The 18,862-nt window shown below is 60.9% G+C and overlaps 5 protein-coding genes across 5 annotated transcripts; 1 reads left to right on the forward strand and 4 right to left on the reverse strand.

The window, feature by feature from the left end:
• Positions 1 to 6,283: 6,283 nt before the first annotated feature.
• On the forward strand, positions 6,284 to 7,383 carry PLICBS_003509 (uncharacterized protein; the record flags this gene model as incomplete). Its single annotated transcript, XM_018323258.2, has 2 exons — positions 6,284 to 6,629; positions 6,788 to 7,383. 2 exons carry the CDS (start codon positions 6,284 to 6,286, stop codon positions 7,381 to 7,383), a joined length of 942 nt encoding a protein of 313 aa, XP_018178488.2.
• Positions 7,384 to 8,484: 1,101 nt separating this feature from the next.
• PLICBS_003510 (uncharacterized protein) lies at positions 8,485 to 10,118 on the reverse strand (the record flags this gene model as incomplete). The annotated part of the gene is made up of 4 exons (XM_018323259.2): positions 8,485 to 9,098; positions 9,344 to 9,757; positions 9,918 to 9,974; positions 10,031 to 10,118. The coding sequence occupies 4 exons, from the start codon at positions 10,116 to 10,118 to the stop codon at positions 8,485 to 8,487; spliced, it is 1,173 nt and encodes a 390-aa protein (XP_018178489.2).
• A 4,925-nt stretch (positions 10,119 to 15,043) lies between these two features.
• On the reverse strand, positions 15,044 to 15,763 carry PLICBS_003511 (uncharacterized protein; the record flags this gene model as incomplete). Its single annotated transcript, XM_018323260.2, has 1 exon — positions 15,044 to 15,763. One exon carries the CDS (start codon positions 15,761 to 15,763, stop codon positions 15,044 to 15,046), a length of 720 nt encoding a protein of 239 aa, XP_018178490.2.
• A 1,548-nt stretch (positions 15,764 to 17,311) lies between these two features.
• PLICBS_003512 (uncharacterized protein) lies at positions 17,312 to 17,911 on the reverse strand (the record flags this gene model as incomplete). Its single annotated transcript, XM_018323261.2, has 2 exons — positions 17,312 to 17,541; positions 17,596 to 17,911. 2 exons carry the CDS (start codon positions 17,909 to 17,911, stop codon positions 17,312 to 17,314), a joined length of 546 nt encoding a protein of 181 aa, XP_018178491.2.
• A 139-nt stretch (positions 17,912 to 18,050) lies between these two features.
• On the reverse strand, positions 18,051 to 18,666 carry PLICBS_003513 (uncharacterized protein; the record flags this gene model as incomplete). Its single annotated transcript, XM_065600235.1, has 3 exons — positions 18,051 to 18,320; positions 18,371 to 18,582; positions 18,636 to 18,666. 3 exons carry the CDS (start codon positions 18,664 to 18,666, stop codon positions 18,051 to 18,053), a joined length of 513 nt encoding a protein of 170 aa, XP_065456307.1.
• Between the last annotated feature and the right edge of the window lie 196 nt (positions 18,667 to 18,862).

Raw genomic sequence — 18,862 nt, forward strand, 5'->3', positions numbered from 1 at the left:
GTGCTGATGAGTTTCCGGGTCACCTGGCCACCTTGGGAGGCCCTGTGGTGGGCAGGCCCTCCAAAGCCGGCTCCCCTCTTGCCCACTGAGCCTTCCCAGCCTGGCTGATGCCGTGTGCGAGGGAGTCTCGGAGGAGCGGGACTCGCGAGACGGGCCAGCCGCAGTCACCGCCCTGCGTCGTCGGCTCGGTGTCTCGACGACGGCCCGTGAGCGCGACAAATTGGGGGCAGCTACAGTGCTAAGCGCGTCGCGACGCACGGTATTTTCTTTGCTATGCCCTAGGTAGTAGGGGTGGCAAGGCAGAAAGACGCCCAAATGTCACCGGTACTCATGCCCTGAGGACCGGCGGGCACGGCGGGGCCAAAAAAACATGACGGCGACCCGTCTGGCCGGGACCCGGCACGAAAGGGGCAGGGACACAATCTGGAACCTTGAAAGTGTAGATTTGTCTTCGCTTGCATTGTTGGGCAGATGACGGAGATTCAGCGCAAACAACCACCCTCAGATGTCTGGGGTCGGCCAATGGCACCCCGGCGCGTGCGTTGGGCTGTGCCCCTGGAAAGTGGCTCGCATCGCATGTTCGCTGCAGCGAAGTACTGGTAGGGGAGGTACCTGCGGCGTACAGTACGAGCACGACGGCCAGCACTGACAGCCCGACGCCTGCCCCTCTGTGGTTCGCGTTCTGGTGGGACGTAGTGCTGGGGCGCCGCTCAATGCGGGCATGGACGGGACTTCAACCTATCCTCGGCCCCTAAACGTTCAGAAGGCTCCTTCGCTCTGGGCAGCTGCTTCAGCCGCCTTGCCAGCTCATTCAACGGAGGGCTAATAAGAACGCAGCCCAGCACTCGAACCACCAGCCTCTTTAGGCATCTACACAACAACCTTCCATCGCCGCATCTTTGAGGCCACGGCGGCCAACGACCACGCGCTGTCACAGCAGCTGTGGAGAGCGAGCTCCAGGTCGGCCACGGAACCTCCATACCCACAAGCGCCCCCTCGCCGAATACGCGCCAAGCACCTTGCCATCACGGCCTGTATCGAGATGGCTTGAGAGGCGTCGGCATGCGTTGGCAACGGCTTGCGCCAACTTAAACCAACGCCAGCGCCGGCAAGGCTGCCCGACATCGACGCGAGGGGGGCGCATGCGTCAATGGCCGACGTTGGCAAAGGGGCTCCGCTGCGATGTGCGCGCTTGTTCGGGCAGCTGAGGCGCGCTCGAGCGCCAGGTCAGCGAACTTACTCTCGCACGACCGCTGAAGATGCGCCGCCGCGCCCTGAGACGAGCGGTGGATGCCACAGACTCACAGCTAGTGCTTTGACTCACGGAGCGCCAGCTCAGCTGGCCATGATACATACGAAGTAGGTACATTGCCCGAACGTGAACCGAACCCTCAGCTCCCAATGGCCTCGCATGTTCTTGTACAGCCGCGTTTCAACAAGACATCCAGCGGGGGCTACTTGGCAGGAGGGGCAGGTCGATCGTCGAAGCGTGACGAGGTGCACATTGACAGTCAGGCGATCACGGAGACGCAGCGCCTACAACGGCATGTCATCCGGCGGCTTCCCAGCCCAGCCTCACAGCCCGCTCCCCTTGCCGCATGCAACGTCAAAGCCAAAGAGCCCTCACAGACGGCGCAAACCCATATTCGTGCACGAGGGCTTGAAGCACCACCGCCAGCGCCCCTGTACGAGTCCGTATCGCGGACCCAGCACCGAGAATAGAGTGGCCATGGTGCGCCCCCATGTGGCCCTGACGAAGCCCCTGGCCGTGCTGGCCCTACGCCACGCCGCTCCGAGGCGTGCGAGATAATACGAACAAGAATATCCAAACCCAAAATAGGTGGCTGCAACCCATCACGGTTGTCGTCGATAGACCACGACCACGGGCGCTAGGCGCTTGCGGGAGTCAACCTTACTTCGACGATCAGTCCTCGATTGTTCTAACTTCTAACCACCGGCACCTTCGGCCTCGGCACATCTCGTCCTGTCGCTGTGAATCTGTCATGGTGTGACACTGTGCAAGCGCCACACTCTCGCATGATTTTGCCATCAAGGTTACCTACACGACTATCCAAGGAATTGCTCTGCTCGCGACGATCACACCCCGCGACAAACCCCGCTGACACGGTCGATGGCCCTTGCATTGGTCCGGCGCGTGTGTCTTTTCCCGTCAGGCTCGTGTCATACTCCGTAGTTGGTCCCGCCATCCGCGTCATGCAGAATGTCTCGTACAGTTCCCCATCTCACCGCGATCCCGGAACAGCGAGCCGCCGGATGCCTGCAACCACGACCTTGGTCCTGAGGCAATACGAGAGGGGGAGTCGGATTTGGTCAGGCCAAGCGCACCAGCCGGGTCACGATGAGGGCAGCTTGGGCCGTCAATCTCACGGTTAGATTGAGTTCTCCAGCGGCTGCAAATGAGAGGCGCGTCGGCCCCCGGATCGCAATCTCCATCGACAGCGCGTCGGCGGCGTCGGTCCGCGCGCCAGGACAGTAGCGCCAGGTGTGGATGTTTCGCCCATATTAACGGGAGTCCAGTCTAGCAGTCCCAATGCTTGCCCGGCATCCACCTGTCGCCATAAGAAAAGGAGGTCCAGTGCCAGTCCCGGGACTGGAAATAATAAATCACAGGGCTCGGGCGGGCTGACACGTGCATGTCACGACGCATTGGTTGGTTTCAGGGCGCCAGTTGCGAACTTGCGAGTGAACCCCGCGACTGTTGCGGTGCGAGATGCGGCTGAAGTCGCAGCTCGCGTTGACGATGGCACCAGAGCAAGCGCCGTCTGTGACGACGACGGCAGCGGACCAACGAGTGATGACCTTGTTGAGCACGGCCGTCCGGCCTGTCAGGATTGACTACTTCATTAGCAGGCTCGGATGATCGAGACGGAAGGCCCATGCCACCCCACTCGCCATCCGCGCTTTGTGCCGTCCTCGAGCTAACTCACGAAGACCCTGGGACACGGAACAAAGCGGTTGAGATTATGCGAAATATAGCAAACTTCACGCACCCCGGCTAGTTCTCCGGGTTCGAGTGTCCCCCACTCGAGACGTTAGGTTCGGGAACGGACTTAAGTCAATAACCTTCCCCGTGAAAGCTGTGCATCCGTCCTTGACGTGGATCGCATCGGGATTCCTTCACAGGACATCCATGGTTCGTGTTCATAAACAGCTACCACACGACGTGAACGGGCAGGTTTTGACATTCTCTATCAAATGCGAGTGCCAATGGCGTCAATCGGCCCGCTGACCCAACAGCATTGCCACATTCGACTCCTCAACTGCGGCGCTTACCTCGTACAAGTAATCGCCTCCACGCAGCAGGCGACCGCATGATACGCATGTCACTGGAGCCGGCCATCAACGCTCCGCCCCCGAAAGTGTCCACAGCTGACGCTCTGCTTCTGGGCAAATGCCGATGAGTTATGCCCATCCTCAAACCGACTCCCGGTCGGCCCCCAAAGTCCGTAGTTACGTTTCACAGCCCCGAAAGTTATAGCTGCGGGGCAGATTGCTCGTTCGCGCCTGGTGTTGCTCCCATCGCCTGGTGATACGAGCCAACTAAGGCGTGCAACGAGTTGCGGGCGCGGACCTTATGTCTTCATGCAGCGTCAAAAACACGGGAATTGCCAAGGCACGGAAGCCTGCTACATAGCTGCGTCATGAACCAACGTGAGGGATGCTGGTCCTTGGTGACTAGACTCGGGCCGATGCCACCATTCAATGCCCGGAGAACCCGCATATCGAGCCTTCCCACAAAGTAGAGAAAGAGAATGTCGACTGAAGCCTTATGGAGTCTGTCTTGTTTGTCTACCACCCAACATTAGGAGTATCCATGAAGCGGGGTCTAAGGTCACATTGGGTACGACCATGATGACCTAACAAGCCTTATCCATGCCGCCGAAGGCACAATCGATCAAATTATAAGAACCGCCAACTTGGCTTTAGGCTCCTCGGCAGGCGGCGATGTCGTCGGCACTCATGAGAGGTCGATACGACGCAGGCAACGGCGGCGTACGGGCTGTAAATCGGATGGCAGCAAGCTGCATGTGCAGAGCTGAGCCACCACGACGTCCATATTTGGGGTATAAAACCTCGATGATTAAACGCAAGGTTGAGTGGCATATTCGAATAAACTGGTCAACTATTCCATCGCGGGCAAAGTCAGGGGGATACGTGCGTTTTGCGTAGTCCGGGTCTTACTTTAGCACCGGAGCTAGACACTTCACGGGCAACGGATGCAAGTTGGCGTTGAGACATGCCGCACCGAGCCGCCATCTTTGTAACATCCATTCGCTGACTGATGCCAGTGTTCCAGTCTTGGACGGTAGCCTCGAAGTGTTCTGCCTGCAGGGCGCTGCAAGGGCCGAGGAGCCGGCTGTGAGTTGGTCGGGTCGCGACGTTGCCGGACGCAGGGACAACCCAGCCTGCATGAGAAAGCAGCCGGCCCTGACCGTCTTTTTCTTCGTTTGGGCACGTAAGCATGTGACCGTGCCCAAGATGTTGGGCGATGGAACAGCACGGGGAGGAGACTTTGCGGTGGCCGTGGAGATCGCTGCTCGCAACAGTGCTGTTGAAGGGTCATGTGCTTCCCCAGGGTCTTTCTCGCTCGTACATCACAGGACGACAACGAGTCTGAAGAGACTCGCAACATGGGATGGAAGTCATTGGCACCCTTACACCGATGGCATTGGCGGTTCTCTCTCCTGCGGCAGGCCTACACCTTGTACGTGGTAATTGCAGAGCACGCTCAACCACCAGTCTTCAGGGCAAAGCCTCCACTACCCTCAGTGCCACACCACTCCCTTACCCACAACTAGCGTGAGGCTCAAAAAGAATCACCCGAATCGACATGCCAAAACCCCCCTCGAGAGGATTGCTTCTCTACAACATTCCAGAACACTGGCCCTTCCGGATGCGTCAAGCCCTGAAGGTTTATCTTTGCCGCACCTCCCCGCATCCGCCCGCCGGGGCACGCCAATCGGGACGACCCGCCTCAACCCCTGCTGCTGTCCCGTGCGCCACTTTTCTTTTTGGCGAGAGCCGCCGGTGGTTAAAACTGGGGCAAATTTTCAGGGGTTTCATTCCAGGGGCCGGCGGCGGCGTGGACGGGTGCCTCGGTGCATCTACGCATCTGCAGGTGTGTTGTTGAAGAAACAAGAGGCTGTACAACGGGCATTGGGACTGGTTGTGTAGGTGGCCAACTGTTTTATGGACGTGGGCGCAAGGGGCTGCATTCGACCACGCCTAGGATAAAGACTCAGCTGTGGGATAGTCCGGACATCTGCCCAGAGTAAGAGCCCGGACAAAGGTGCATGCTTGCGGCACCAATTGTACCAAAACAAACTCCATTAGACATACTACTATGACGCTGATTGTAGAGGGCCGCTTGCCGCTTACCACGCGGATGATAGAACATGGAGCTTGGTGACGGGGCAAACATCAATGTAGCTTAGAACGGCCGCAAGAGTCACCGCGGGCTGCTAACAAACTGATGAACGCATATGCTCAGATCGAGCACTGTCAAAATCACTACCCCGTGTTTCCAGTTCTTTTCCTACCTGGTGCTCCAAATACCTCTGTGCAACTCCAAGAGAGATCCAACGGCTTCATGTCTGCCCAACAAAGCGCGGAGTAATAATAAGTGCACTTCCAGCGACACGAATCAACGCAGCGGCAAGCCCCTGCATGCAGCTTGAGGCCCTGAAGACTCTCGAAGAAACCCTCACCTAAAACGCTCTTCCGTTCCCCAAAGTATCTAATGGAGAAAAACGCCACCTACATGGTCCTTGCTCAGTGCCCCCTTCCCCCTCGTGTTCCTTTGCAGGGGGGCCGCCTCTCAGTAACTAAGTAGCCTGACTGACAGACACCCGGGCCCTGGTTTGTCACTCCGCGTGCGAAACCGCTTACGAAACCGTCGCGGTGTCAGAGCATCGGCGCGACAGGAATAGTACGCGAAACGTGTCGACACGAGTGTTTTCTCCGAGGCATTGCTCATTCTTCCCCGCGCCAATTCCTGTTCTTCCTTTCCTTGAACTGCTGTCGCGCCGTCCTGTTGCTGATCTGCAGCTCCGGAGTGCGAGCGGGCGTGCGAGCTGGGGTGAACCCGGTCCGGCCACGTTCATCCTCGATTCCTCATTCCTCAATCTCTTGGGTTTGGACCCCTGCCTCCGTCGCTCACTCACTCGCCTTCACTCTCAATTGACGAAGCTCACTCACGACTCCACGAAATAGACCGCAACGGACCTGGCCAGCGCAGCTCCGCCCGGCCATTGGAGCAGCCATGCTCTCCAGCCTGAGCACCAAGCTCGCCCTCAAAAAACTCGGCCTCCCCAGCAACACCCTCGACTTCTCCTCCTCGTCGCCCGCCGCCTCTTCGTCCTCCCGCGACCGCCGGCGCGACGACGCCCACGATGACGACAAGTCTCAGGGCTGGGGCTCGTCATGGCTCTCCGTCCGCTCGCTCCCGCTGACGACACAGTCGTGGCTGTCGCCCCCGCCTGCGGCCGTCCCCGTCGGGCGCGTGCCCCGTATCGGCGACCTGGCGCCGCGGGATCCGGACGGGAAGCTGCAGCTCGGCGGCGGGAGGAGGGTGCTCGTGGTGTTTCTGCGCTGCGTGGGCTGCGCGTGTATGTTGCTCCCCCCCTCCCTCACTCCGCGCGCTTAGACTCTTGCCTTCCGTGTCAACCTCTTCCTTCTATCCCGTGAAGGTGAAGGCAGAGGACATGGCCTTTGCGAGAGAGACGAAAAAGGGCAAGACAAAGCTGACGCGCACCTCGCAAAACAGTCGCGCAAAAGACCTTCCTCTCCCTCCGCACCCTCGCCAACCGCCACGCCAGCCTCATCACCTGTGTCGCCGTCTCGCACGCCTCCCCCGCCGCGACCGCCAAGTGGCTCGACCTCCTCGGCGGCGCCTGGAACGTGCGCGTCCTCGTCGACGAGCGCCGCGCCCTCTACGCCGCCTGGGGCCTGGGCGTCGCGGGTCTCTGGCACGTCCTCCACCCGGCGGCCCAGGCCCAGGCGTGGCGCGAGAGCGGCTGGCTCGGCGACCGCGTCGCCGAGGCGATCCAGCGTCGTGGCGGTGTGCAGTCCCAGTCGCAGTCTTCTGCTTCTGCCGCCGCCGCCGCGCGTGGCGACGTAGGCGGCGGCCGCGGGGACAAACGACGAAACGCCCTCCGAGGGGACGGGAGGCAGAGGGGAGATGATGTGGCGGAGGAGGATGAGGACGAGGACGATGGGCCCTTGACTGTCATGGGCAACAAGTGGCAGGAGAGCGGCGCCTTCGCGGTCGATGGAAGAGGCACCGTCATCTGGGGCGGCAAGGCGTTGAGAGCAGACGACCTCATGGACCTCGATGAAGGTGCCCGACTTCTGCTCATGTAAAATTATCAGGTTCAGCCATGAAGCGACTTCTGTACGATATCAGATCAATTTTAGGTGCATGTCGTGTGAGCGACGATAGGTGCAATCACACAACACACCGCTGCACACACCGCAGCACAGTCCGCAGCTCATCCACAGTCTCATTCATCATACTGTCTTGCGAGTGCCTTCCAAGCTATCAGTCTCCCTCATTATTCCATTCCCTATATACCCCCAGCAACCCCCAAAGTCAAAAACACCTCCCGCCGTAACCCAGGTGAGAAGAGAGAACGAAACCCCGTTCCAGCCGCCCTGAACAAAGGAAAATAGAAAAGAGAAACTCCCCCATCCGTTTTGTTGCTCCCGATTTTTTTCTTCTTTTTGTATTTGAGTGATGCCTGCTTTGGACCTTGCGTTCTTGTCGTCACTGTCGATGCTGCCGGTCATCGTCATGCCGTGTAAAGGAGTCTCGTCGCCTGCTGAGTGGAGGGTGTCCCGTCGTCCGCCGGGTGTCGAGCACTGCAGTGCGTCCCGGCGCCGCCCCAGAGACAGCTCAACGAACAAAATGCGTCGCTCCCAGGATGATGCACGCTGTTTGCTGCCCGGCCGTAGCAATATCAAAGTTGCCCAGTCTTTTCCTCCTCGTTTCGTGACTCTCGGCCCGTCGCCCGGTGCTCTCGAACCGGCGTCTTCCCGTCGTTCGCATACCGCACCCAAGATATACCGCTGCGTCGTGATGCAACTCCGTCCAACCCTGCCAACATAGCGCCCAAAGCCGTCCACCGGCTCACACAACGTCGACGCAGACTCCCGGTCCAACCCTGCCGATTCCCGAACAAACCCTAGGTATATGAAAAAGCACAGGCCTTTTGGTCTCGCCGTCGCCCGAAAATGCCCCAAGGATGCCGTCCTTGTCAATGAAACGCGCGCCCACAGAGAACACCCAGCCTTCCAGAAACATTAAAACAATCGAGGCAACACCGCTGCTGATCCGGGTTCTGTCCCAAATTCCCATCGACACCAGAAGTCCCAGCGCCATTTCAATGCAAACCCACATAAAACGGCACGTACAGCTTCAACCCCCTCCCGTCATAATGCGCGGCGCAGCTTGGTCACGGCGCCCTAACCCCAGACGCTGGCTTGAGCCCCGATGCCCGACGACTGGCCCCAAACGCCGTTGCCGCGGCCCCAGCCGCCCGAGGAGGTGAGGGGCGTCGTCGACCGCTTCCCAGAGGCACCTGCCGACGGCGTGCCGGATGGCCGGGTGCCGATGGGCGCAACGGGGGCACCCGCCTGGCCCGGCTTGGAGCCAGGGGCCAGGTCGCGAGGCGGAGATCCGCCGGTCGGGCTCGAGTTGCTCGTGCGGCTCTGGGGCCCGACAGCGTTCTCAAAGGCCTTGTTGGTAGGGCCGGCCGTCTGAGGGCTAGTCGTGGACTGGGGGCGCGGGCTGGGGTTGGTTTGCGCGTGGTCGCTCGCCGAACCGGGAGTGGGAATCTCGGCGCCCGACGGAGCACGGCCAATGTTGTCGAAAGTCAGAGGCGAGGGGCCGCGGAGGCTAGCAGGGCCACTGGCGACGGGGGCTCCAGGTCGCATGTTGCCGGTCTCGTCGACGTAGCCGCTCTTGTCGGCAAACGGGCCTTCGCCGTACAAGGCGCTGCGCTGGCGGGCAATGAGCTCGCGCGTCTCTTCCTCGGACATGTGCTTGCCGCTCTGCTGGGCCACATCGGTCAAGACATCTACGAGCAGACAACTGTTAGCCCAAATTCAACATGACGTGAGGCGGCGCGTGAACCCGTGACCCGACGAGCAGCCGCCGGCGAGGGCGAAACAGGTCGAGGACGGACAACATGAGGAGGAGGCTCGCTGATAGCCAATCGTCTTTAACCGCCCAAGGCCGGGGCTTTTTCTTTTCTTCTCTATCGCGGGGTATCCTTTCCTTGCGACCAGGCAAAAGAATGCTAAACTGCAGAGGGTGGCCTACTTCGTTGGTATTGCTGCTCCGTGTGGAGGTTGCGCAGCTCTCGCTCCCGCTGGGCTGCCATCCTTCTCTTCGCCTGCATAACCTGCTCCGCCTCGTTGCTGCCGCGAGAGGGCTGGTGGCGCTGGGTCGCGTAGAAGTTGTGGAGGTTCTGGCCCGGGGGCCCACGGGCATCGTCAAACGCATTCATGTGGTGAGAGCGAGGACCGCCACCGTGGGAGACACGAGAATCTACTCGCATAGCAGGCGGGGCCGCCTGGTTAGTCGGTGCCCTGACAACGTGCGCGAGACCACCACGCCTGTTGGCCTGGGGGCGTGCTCCAGCAAGCTGGTCGGCTGTCTTCGGGAACTCACGACGTCCGCCCATGCCATAGCCCTTGCCGGACTTTGACAAGTTCTCGAAGGCGCGGTCGACCTCTGCGATAATCGTCAGCACCTGTTTGAGGATGTTGCAATATATCATTCGCGCTTCTGGCCGGATAAGACGGGCGGTGTGGTACACTGGTGTTCCCGTCGAGAGGACAGCCGCTCGGGCAACAATCCGTGCAGCGCGTATCGGGTGATCGGATCGACGTACCATCGAACTGATAGGAGAAGGCGAACTCATCCTGGGGCTGGGGAGCGCTCGCACCAGCTGCGGATAATTAGTCAGTTGTAGCTCGGGCGAAGCGACGCAACGGCGCGACGTACCGCTGCGGGCAGGGGTGGAGGTGCCGCTCTGGTGCTCCCAGTTGTTCTGGCCGGGACCGGACCACTGCTGGTTATCGTAGTAGGACATGATTCGTATCAAGGCGACCGCTGGTGCGGGATAGCGATATTTGGACCGGCCGAGGGATTTAGACTGCGGGAGGACAGCGTTAGCCACTGATCAGAGAAAGGCCAACGGCGAGCCTTGGACGTCGACTCGCGATCGAAAAGAGCTGCGTGTTGGCGACAATTTCCACCGTAGCCGACCTCGCTGACCCGAGACTCTGTCGACATTGCGCCGCGACGTATAGGCTTGTGCGGCGCGGGTGACATCGCGCGGAGCCGGGCAGCGGTAGCGAGGCGACAGTTGAGGAACGATTTGATCTCACGGCACTCGCAAGCCCTTGACGAAAGGAAGAGACTCACCGGCGGGATGTCGTGGTGCCGCAGCGCGATGCGAGCGAGGCTGCTGCAGTCTGTCGTCTAACAGAGACAGCGCAAAAGTGGCCCAAAAACGACAGGAGAAAAAAAGAGAAACGCCACTGCCGCGCGAGACAAGCGGGCAAACACACGGGGGGGTATCGAAGGGGATCCGACGAGATCGCCCGAGGAAACAAGAAAGTCGTCCGGGGGGGTCGCGCAAAGCGAGAGGTCGGAAAGGGGGGATTGTACAGCGAGGGACCGAGGCGGAGAGTGAGTGAGAGAGGAAGAGGAACGAGGATGGCGGCCACGGAGGATCGTGGGTGGTGGTGTCGTGACCAGCGGAGTGGATTGGGGGGGAACGGGGACTTGGACGGGGGACTGGGACTGGGGGGGGATGGATGAAATTTCCAGGGTGGGAACCTGGACCCGTGCCGTGCAAAGAGAGGAAAGGAGTCGGAGCGGGAGTCGACGGGAGAGCGCGCGGGTGGACCTTCTGGGCTGGCGGCTTATTAGGAGCACCTGGGCTGGGCTGGGCAGCTTCCAGGTTGAGAAGCTGCCCCGTAGGTACCTGGAGCCCAGCGGCGCTCGCTGGGGGGAGGAGCTGGCGGATGCCCGCCGTTCGTTACCAGTGGTGCCGTTGCTGGCGGGCGCTGGCGGCAACAGGCGGTGCCGGTGGTGGCCGTGGGTGCACCGGAGGCGGTGGTGGTGGTGGTGAAGGTGCCCTGCCCAAGTGGTGGAGGTGGTGGTTGTGGTGGGTGCCCGCAGCCTGGTGGGTGCCCGCAGCCTGGTGGGTGCAGCCGGTGGAGGGTCAGCCGCTGCGAGAGCCAATGGTGCGCGCTGGCGCGCCCTGGGCACCGCTGTATCTGGGGGTCCGAAGCGGCCAGCGCGCCGACACACTGTGCAGGGACCGCGCCGAGATGGAGGAAAGATGGGGGAAGGCGCGAGGTGCCCGCTGCTGGTCGCTCCACGCGAGGCAATTTGAAGCTTGTGTTCCTCAACACTCGACGAAGTATACGCCGCACTATTTCGTCGTGCAGTCGGTCGCTTGCTTGTCGACCCCGCGCAACGACACAATCGTGGCAGTGTGCTGTCATCGCCATCCCCCGCTGTGTCACTGTCAAGTCAGAAAGCAGACGACGACGCCGATGACAACAACAATAACAACAAAAATACGTGCCCGCGGCTGCCTCCTCCCAGAACGCCCCCAATGATCTGCTCCCCGTCTGCCTGGCTCGCTCGCCGGCCTCTCGCTTGCTGCCGTTGGCGACTGGTGACGTTGCTCCGAGTCACTCTCTCGCCGTGTCTTGTAACACCCTTCCGGCGCCCCGAGCTGGTTGGACGAGCTCGACGTCTGGATCACATCGACGCCACGCAGGTCGGCGGCCTGCCTGGACCAACCGAATCGGCGTCGCCTCGAATCATGGCCTCACGGTCGTCATGGCCTTGACGAGCGGCCTTGAGCAGATTGCAACGGCGACTTCTTTCCCGCGCCGCCATGTCCGCCCAAATTGACACGCCCGCGATGCTTGGAAGACGGACGCCCCAAGATTAGAGACCCGCTGCCGTGTCACCGCCCGCTGCTGACACAGGCGGGAGGCCCCCCATCGCGTCCATCGCGTCCCAAGCTTGGCTCCGGGTACGGATAAGGCAGGTAAGGCAGGCGAGTAGCATGTTTGCTCCGGGCCAAGTCCAGTAGTCATCGCGGGAAGACGGGCCCTCGCGTGCGGCACAAGCGTTCTCGACATGACCCTTTGAACACGCGCATGCAACCTCTTTCGTAGAGATGACGACTTGGGCCGGCTCGGCTCTCACTCACTCGAGGATGGAGGAGGGCCCTCGACTCTCGACGGCTGCCGCCAGAGGATCCGGCCCGATGCCACCGACAGTGTACCGGCGACCCGAGGCACTGTGAGAATACCTGGGGGGCGTAAATAAGCCGCAGAGATACGCGACGTGGGCGACGTGGGCGACGTCCACGCTGGCCACTCCGGGCTGGTCGACGCATCATCTCCTCCGTGGAGGGGCGAGCCGTGTCCCCACAGCTGCGCACTGTACCCAACCTGGGTCGCACGCAGGGTCCAGCGGCTGGCTGGCCGTCTTCACCGACCGGCAACCTCGAAAGCTTTGGCCGCCCGTCATGTCTCGTTTTCCTTCTCGTGCGCCGCCCGCCAAGTCAATTATCTCGAGTCCGACACCCGAGGCGCCGGCGCCCCTGACTGACTCCTGGCTGCGTCGTCGTCGCAAAAAGGTGTCGACTTCCATGTCGCCGCTGTGCACGGCACCTCGAAAGGCGCACTGTCCTGCGCCAGCACGTCATGTTTCTTGGCTCGCGTCGCCCATTCATCCATTTCATCCACCCATCACCACCCTTAGGGCCCGTCCTTGTGGGGGCCCAAATTTCGGCCGTTGTCAACTTCGCCAACGAAGCCTCCTAGCGCCTCCCCTGTCCCTCGCGCCACTGTTTGATTGTCTCGCCAATGGCCCGGTTTTTTGGTTTCGGCACGACGGGCCTTGCCTGCTGAAGACGTGCCGCGACGAGAGGTCTCGGACTGCGGTGCGTGCAGACACGGAGCAGCAGAGCACAGCAGAGCAGCGACCAGGCCCTGCGTGTCAACATTTCAAGAGGCCAGCATTCGTCCGACGGCTTTGCGGGTATCAAGGCCCAAGGACACTCCCTCACTGTTCCCACTTGGACGCAATCCCGGCAATAGCACGCGGATGCAATGGGACCCGCGTCAATACTCCAACAACAGCCCAACCAAACCAGTCTTGATACCTGGCCGGCATCAACAGGGCGAGGCTCGCCGTCCAAACCTGCCCAATTCAAGTCAGTCATCTCGCGAACCATGACGCGAGACGCAGCAGCGCTTCCCGAACCCGTCCGCATGTAATGTACATGTGCCTCCCCGTCGCGCCTATTTCATGCATGCAGCTGCATGAATCACATCCAGCTCGCCGAATGGCGATGCGCCGACCTTGGCCGCCTGGCCCACGGACTCATCTGATCCAGCAAGGTTCGCGCGGAGGCGGCCTCGGGCGCGGTCGATGACCACGTCCAGCACAGATTCGCCAAAACGAGGCGCGACCCCCGTCCAGTCTTGGAAACGCGGATTGCCTGATGTCGAGGAAGAGCTGCCACCGTTGGTGCCCCCCCCCCCCCCCCCCCCCCCCCCCCCCGCCCCGTCGCCCGCTCCCGAATCCCGGCGCCGCAGCTGCCGCCCGTCGGTGTGACAGGCTGCGTCGCGCGCCTGGCTCAGCCGTCGCTCTCTCACATGGGCATGTCTTGCCTGGAAGACACACCCGCGTCGTGGACTCGCGGCGGCGACCCTGCATTTCTCGGTTGAGCGTATCCGCTGTCTGAAACGAGGACTCTTCCCGCGCCGGACGCAGCTTTCTGGGTCGGGGCGAGCCGCTCAAGCGTTGGTGTGGCCTCCCCCAACGATCGAGCCGGGAAAAGCGCCTCCAATGGCGGCCGTTCTGACCAGGCAGGTTCCATGTCCAGCCGTGCGAGTGTACCCTGCTGCCAGAACGCCGACCGAAGCCTCCACAAGTACTTGCGACTTTCCTGCCCGCATCCATCCGTGGTGGGCTGATTGATTGACGGATGAGCCGCCGCCGTTAGTGTCAATTCTACCGGCGAGGCGAGTCCAGCGTCTCCTCATTTAAAGAATCCGCCAACAGGATCCGGGGTAATCCTTCGCCGAGCGGCTGGACCTTCTTTGGGGGTTTGAGGGAGGGAGCGAGGTGGTGGCCGACCCGCCGCCGCCGCAGAGTTCCGAATTTCCGCCAGACTCCGCACATGCATTCCTCGTTGCCGAGAGCCATGAAACAGCAGCTGCTCCGCCCAATACGTCATCGAGGGTGCGTCGCGAGGGCCCTGTGCGCGGTGGCTCGGAGTCGCGTCGTTTTTGTCTTTATCGCACAGGTCGTGTGAGGTGCTGCACGCTCAGCGGCTGCTCTGCGCCACGGGTACGGTACTGGACAATAGCAGCCAGCTCCAGCTCCCGCTAAACGAAAACGTGTCGAAATAGGTGCGAGTGGCAGAATCGTCCTAGTGCAGGTTGGGTCCAGTGGCTCGGGCGGCAGCGACATCGGCAGCGGCAGATCCGCACGCCGCCCCCGACGACTCGGCGCGCGGGGCGCTCGTTGGACGGTGCGCCGTGGAGCTTGCTCCGGCCACGGGGACCTGAATGTGATGGGTGATTTGTACGAGTACAGATCGACGAAGTTCGCGCTCGTGGACAGAAATGCTGCGCAATGGCCGCGCTGGCCGCATTGGCACGGACGGTCGCGACGGCAGTGGACGCGCCCAAACCACAGCAGCCAATTCACGGTGCATGAGTATCGACGAGGTGCGGTGTGTGTTAAGTCATCATCCATTCCATTATCATTATTAAAAGTTACATATACCCCGACGCCAGTTCCGCTCAGAAACCACAAGTCCGCCTGGCCTTTTGTGGTATTTTTTTGGTCGTGGACTCGGACTGGCAACAAACGTATGCCGCCGAAAACCGCCCACGGGACGCGCCAAACGCCATCCTCGCCTTTCCAAGTCGTGTCGTTACAAGCGCGAAGCTTCTCCGTTATGGCCATTTACATGGTATAAGCCCATGGTCCGTTGGCGGGGTACTGGCCTGCATAGTTGGGTCCTCCAGGGATGCCCTCTACCTGCATGCCGAAGGTGAGCGGCAGGGACACGTGGGATGGCCACGGCCCGGCACCTGGCGCGTCGGCCGGCAGCGCGCTCGCTGGCGAGGATTCCGCTGGCCGGGGCCGCATGCGCAGACCCATGGCGGTGTTGATCTCGACCTCGAGGTCGAAGTCGTCGTCGAAGCATGAGTCGATGTCGGCTTGGGTATAAGACGGGCACTGCTCCTGCGGCGGGAGGGCTGCATACGCAGACGACATCGATGATGACGGCAGCGCAAAGGCCGCAGCAGTGTTGTTTTGTGTGTTCATGTTTGTGTTGAAAGTGGCGCCGGGAGCGGGCGCAGCCGCGCCGGGGTACGGCGCCGCAAAGTCGCCCGCCGAGGAGGCGGCTGGCGAGGCCCCGGCATACGGTGCCGTCGCGTGCGCAAAGTCGATGGAGGAGACGTCCGAGGACGCAGACGGGGAGGCAGTGTAGCCGTAGTCGGAAGAGGGAGAGGTGACGTAGGAGTAGTCGTAGGGTAGTGCCGCGGGCATGTAAGCGGCCGGCTGAGGTGGCAGTTGCTGCAGTTGGTGGTCGTACTCGGTCTGCCTGGCCCTCTTGGAGGTAGGGCCGTGGTGGAAGGGCAGGTCGGTGACGACGATGTCAGACGGTCGTTTAGACATTGTGAGGGTGTGTATGTTGTGTAAGTCGTAAACGAGGGCTGACTACTGCGAGCAGTATGAAGGTGGTATAGGTACAAAGTATAGTAGTGGGATATATCGTTGCTTGGTACAATGGAAGGAAGTGATCACGGGTTCTTTGTTATCCGTGTTGCATTTTCGTGTACTGGATGCAGCTCGTCAGCCTAAGATGGGGGAGGGCCGACCCAGGGCCCTTATACCTGCGGCGCCCGCCAGGGCAATCCCAGGATGCCATCCCCGAGACAGGGTCCCGCAGACTGGCGAAACCCAGAATCACGACAACGAGGCACCACTTTGCCCATGCCCATGACAGGAGAGAGGGAAAAGGCCCCGCCCGAGAATGCAAGAATGACGTTGCGGCTTGTCAGGCACGAGCAGCGGCTGTGGTTTTCCCATTTCCAGGGTCCCCCGCAAACCATGGGGGGGTTCCAGCGGTTCCAGTGGACGACGCACGCGCCAATGGGACACCGCGCCGGGGCCTCCATTCCGCAGCAAATGCTCCGGCCCCGCCAGCTTGACAGCCGTTGCGCGACCGCTGGCGACGTCATTCTGCGAGGGCGAGGGCACAAGGGAAAAAACTTGCGGCACCATCGAGGAACGGGTGGCCCACAGCGAGCCACCCAGGGCGTTTGGGGGTTCCTCTCCCGTTCCCCCTTCAGGATGCACCCCCGCAGCTGCGACATGGTCTTGATGGTGTAAACACAGGCGGCTTCGACAGCTGGCTGGCATGCCAGGGATGGAGGCTCTCCCGTGCGCTCGTGGTTGGCTGGCGGTGATGTCATTGCCTGCGACATCCTTCTGCCGCCTTCTTTGCTTCGTTCGCGACATGGGGTTGACCGGTCTAGACTCTCCGGGCCCCTCTCTCCTGTCCGAGACTTGTCCAAGAACGCACGTCAGGGTCGATTCGCGCCGGCGCGGGGCTCGCGCAGAAATCGAAGCTATACCCTTTCTCTTCGACGTTTCCTCTTCGTCTGCGCGCTGCCGGGCGCCAAGACAGAAAACCGTTGGGGTCGCTTCGGCAGCGGCCGGCATAGGGCTTTGCCACTGTCGCGTGGCCTGACATGGTCTGCGAAGTGGCACAATGCCATGAAGCTATTTTGGTGCTTTTCGCTGTTTGTCGGCGTGGGGAACCGTCCGTAGTGTGCGAGCTTTCTCTGGGCATGGCGTTTTGCTTTTGAGCCGTTACCGAGCGAGCAACTCGACTACTCCCACTTGGCGGCGGAAGCCTCCCAAGCTGTGAACCGCCGCGGCCTCGGCGGACATCCGCGATAATAGCTATGCTCGGCAAGCAAGCGACGCCGTTGATGGTGTCATTGCGGTCCAGCACAGTTTTCCCGTCTTCAACGACGCTACTGCCTTGGCCGTCTCGTCGAGAGTCCCCGCCATGAGCTGATGTGTGCTAAGTGGCGAAAGGGAACTTCGAGTTCTTCCCACAAGACGTTCTAGACGACATCAAGCTCGTCCTTGTCCACTCTGAGCCGTTCTGTCCGAACACGATCGCCGTCCACTCCTTGAAGTTTGCCTTTGCAGCTAACAGAATGGCATCATGGGCACATCCCAGGAGCTCGAGGGCCGCGCCGAGTTGTGCGATTGCGGCTCGCTGAGGCTCCGGGCCACTGTGTCGGCTAGCAGCACCGCCTGCCTGACGCCCATAGACGACCCAATCCGACGCAGCCGGTCGACGGCAACGAACCGCACGCTCGCCAGGTTCGGCTCTTCCAAAGCGACGACGCATAGCGGCCGGATGAGAGAGAGGATACCTGCACTGAAGCGTTAGCGCCTCTGCCAAGTCAATCACGGCTCGGTTGACTTACGTGGCGTGTCAATCAAAGCATTGGTCGATACGCAAATGTCTTCGGAATACTGGCGGATCCGCGATACTATACTTGCCACGCTTGGTTCCAGGCTTGGCTCGCCGTGGCTCTCTGTGCTGGTGTCCAGGAGAATGCGGCTGACCAACACTCGGACAAGACGCCAATTGTTCCACACCTCTGCGTTCCACAGGCTAGGATAGACGTGCCTAATTCCGCCGAAGCCGCCATCCAAAGGACCGTCGAGTATTTCAACCTGATAGTTCCACTCCTGGGGCAAAGCCGCACTCCACGCTTGGAGTTCTCGGTCGATATCCATTGCAGTCTCTCTGGCGGCTTTGCGGTCCAAACCTGCGTCTCCTCGTAGCATCGCTGCACGCAGGTTCACGATTCGAAACGATATCTCAAAGATTGAGCTCGGAGTGGCAATATTGCTCTTCCGCCAGCGCTGCCTGGTGCTACTGGTCTGGAAGCTGCGTGCCGCCTGTGCAAGCGCCCTTGGCACGCCCGAGTTCTGCTGCATGTAGACTGACAGCTGTAGCTCGGTCAATGTCCATGTACTCAGCCGGTGACAGGATACTCACAATTTGAGAGCGAATTTGGGTATAAAGCTGGCCGCCTCGCTCGCGACTAAATTGCTCCTGGCCGCGCAGCTCGAGCAGCGTCAAGGCCCCTTTGATGTGCGTCTCCCAGCTGCGGTACTGGTCGCCATTGCGGAAGTTCAGTGTCTGAACCATGTTAGTTGGGGGCCATCCCTCCGCTGTGGAGTGATTCGCACCTCGAACAAGCCGAGGAGGATTACAGCCATCAGTGTCGTGTCATCGGCTGCATGGTCTGCGTCATTCAAGGCCTGCTGAGTGGAAGCCAGTGCTTCGGAATATCGTTTCCTAGCTTGGACCTCGAGATGGGGCGCATATAGGACGTTTGACATGCCAGCCATGCCAACGGCCTCGATGGCAGCTTTCAGAACCGGGGCATCACGGTACGATTCTGTGAGCCAGCTCTGGTACGCTTCCGAAAGCGGAACCTCATGAAACGCATACTTGGAGAAATAGAAGCTCGCGCTGAGCTCATGATGGCGCACCGGAATGGCTCTGGGGACGGCCCTCCTAATAGCGTTCCCAGAATCGGATACGGATGGACGTGGACTCAAAATGTCTTGGGAATTCATCCGGCTGACATGGATCCTACCTGGCGGCTGGGTTTCCCGATTTCCAGCCCGAAGAATCGTCCGCCTGGTATCGTCCCTGAACCGCACATGGTCGAGATC

Source organism: Purpureocillium lilacinum, assembly GCF_023168085.1.
Source record: "Purpureocillium lilacinum CBS 284.36 DNA, scaffold_2, whole genome shotgun sequence".
In the NCBI taxonomy this organism is placed as follows: domain Eukaryota; kingdom Fungi; phylum Ascomycota; class Sordariomycetes; order Hypocreales; family Ophiocordycipitaceae; genus Purpureocillium; species Purpureocillium lilacinum.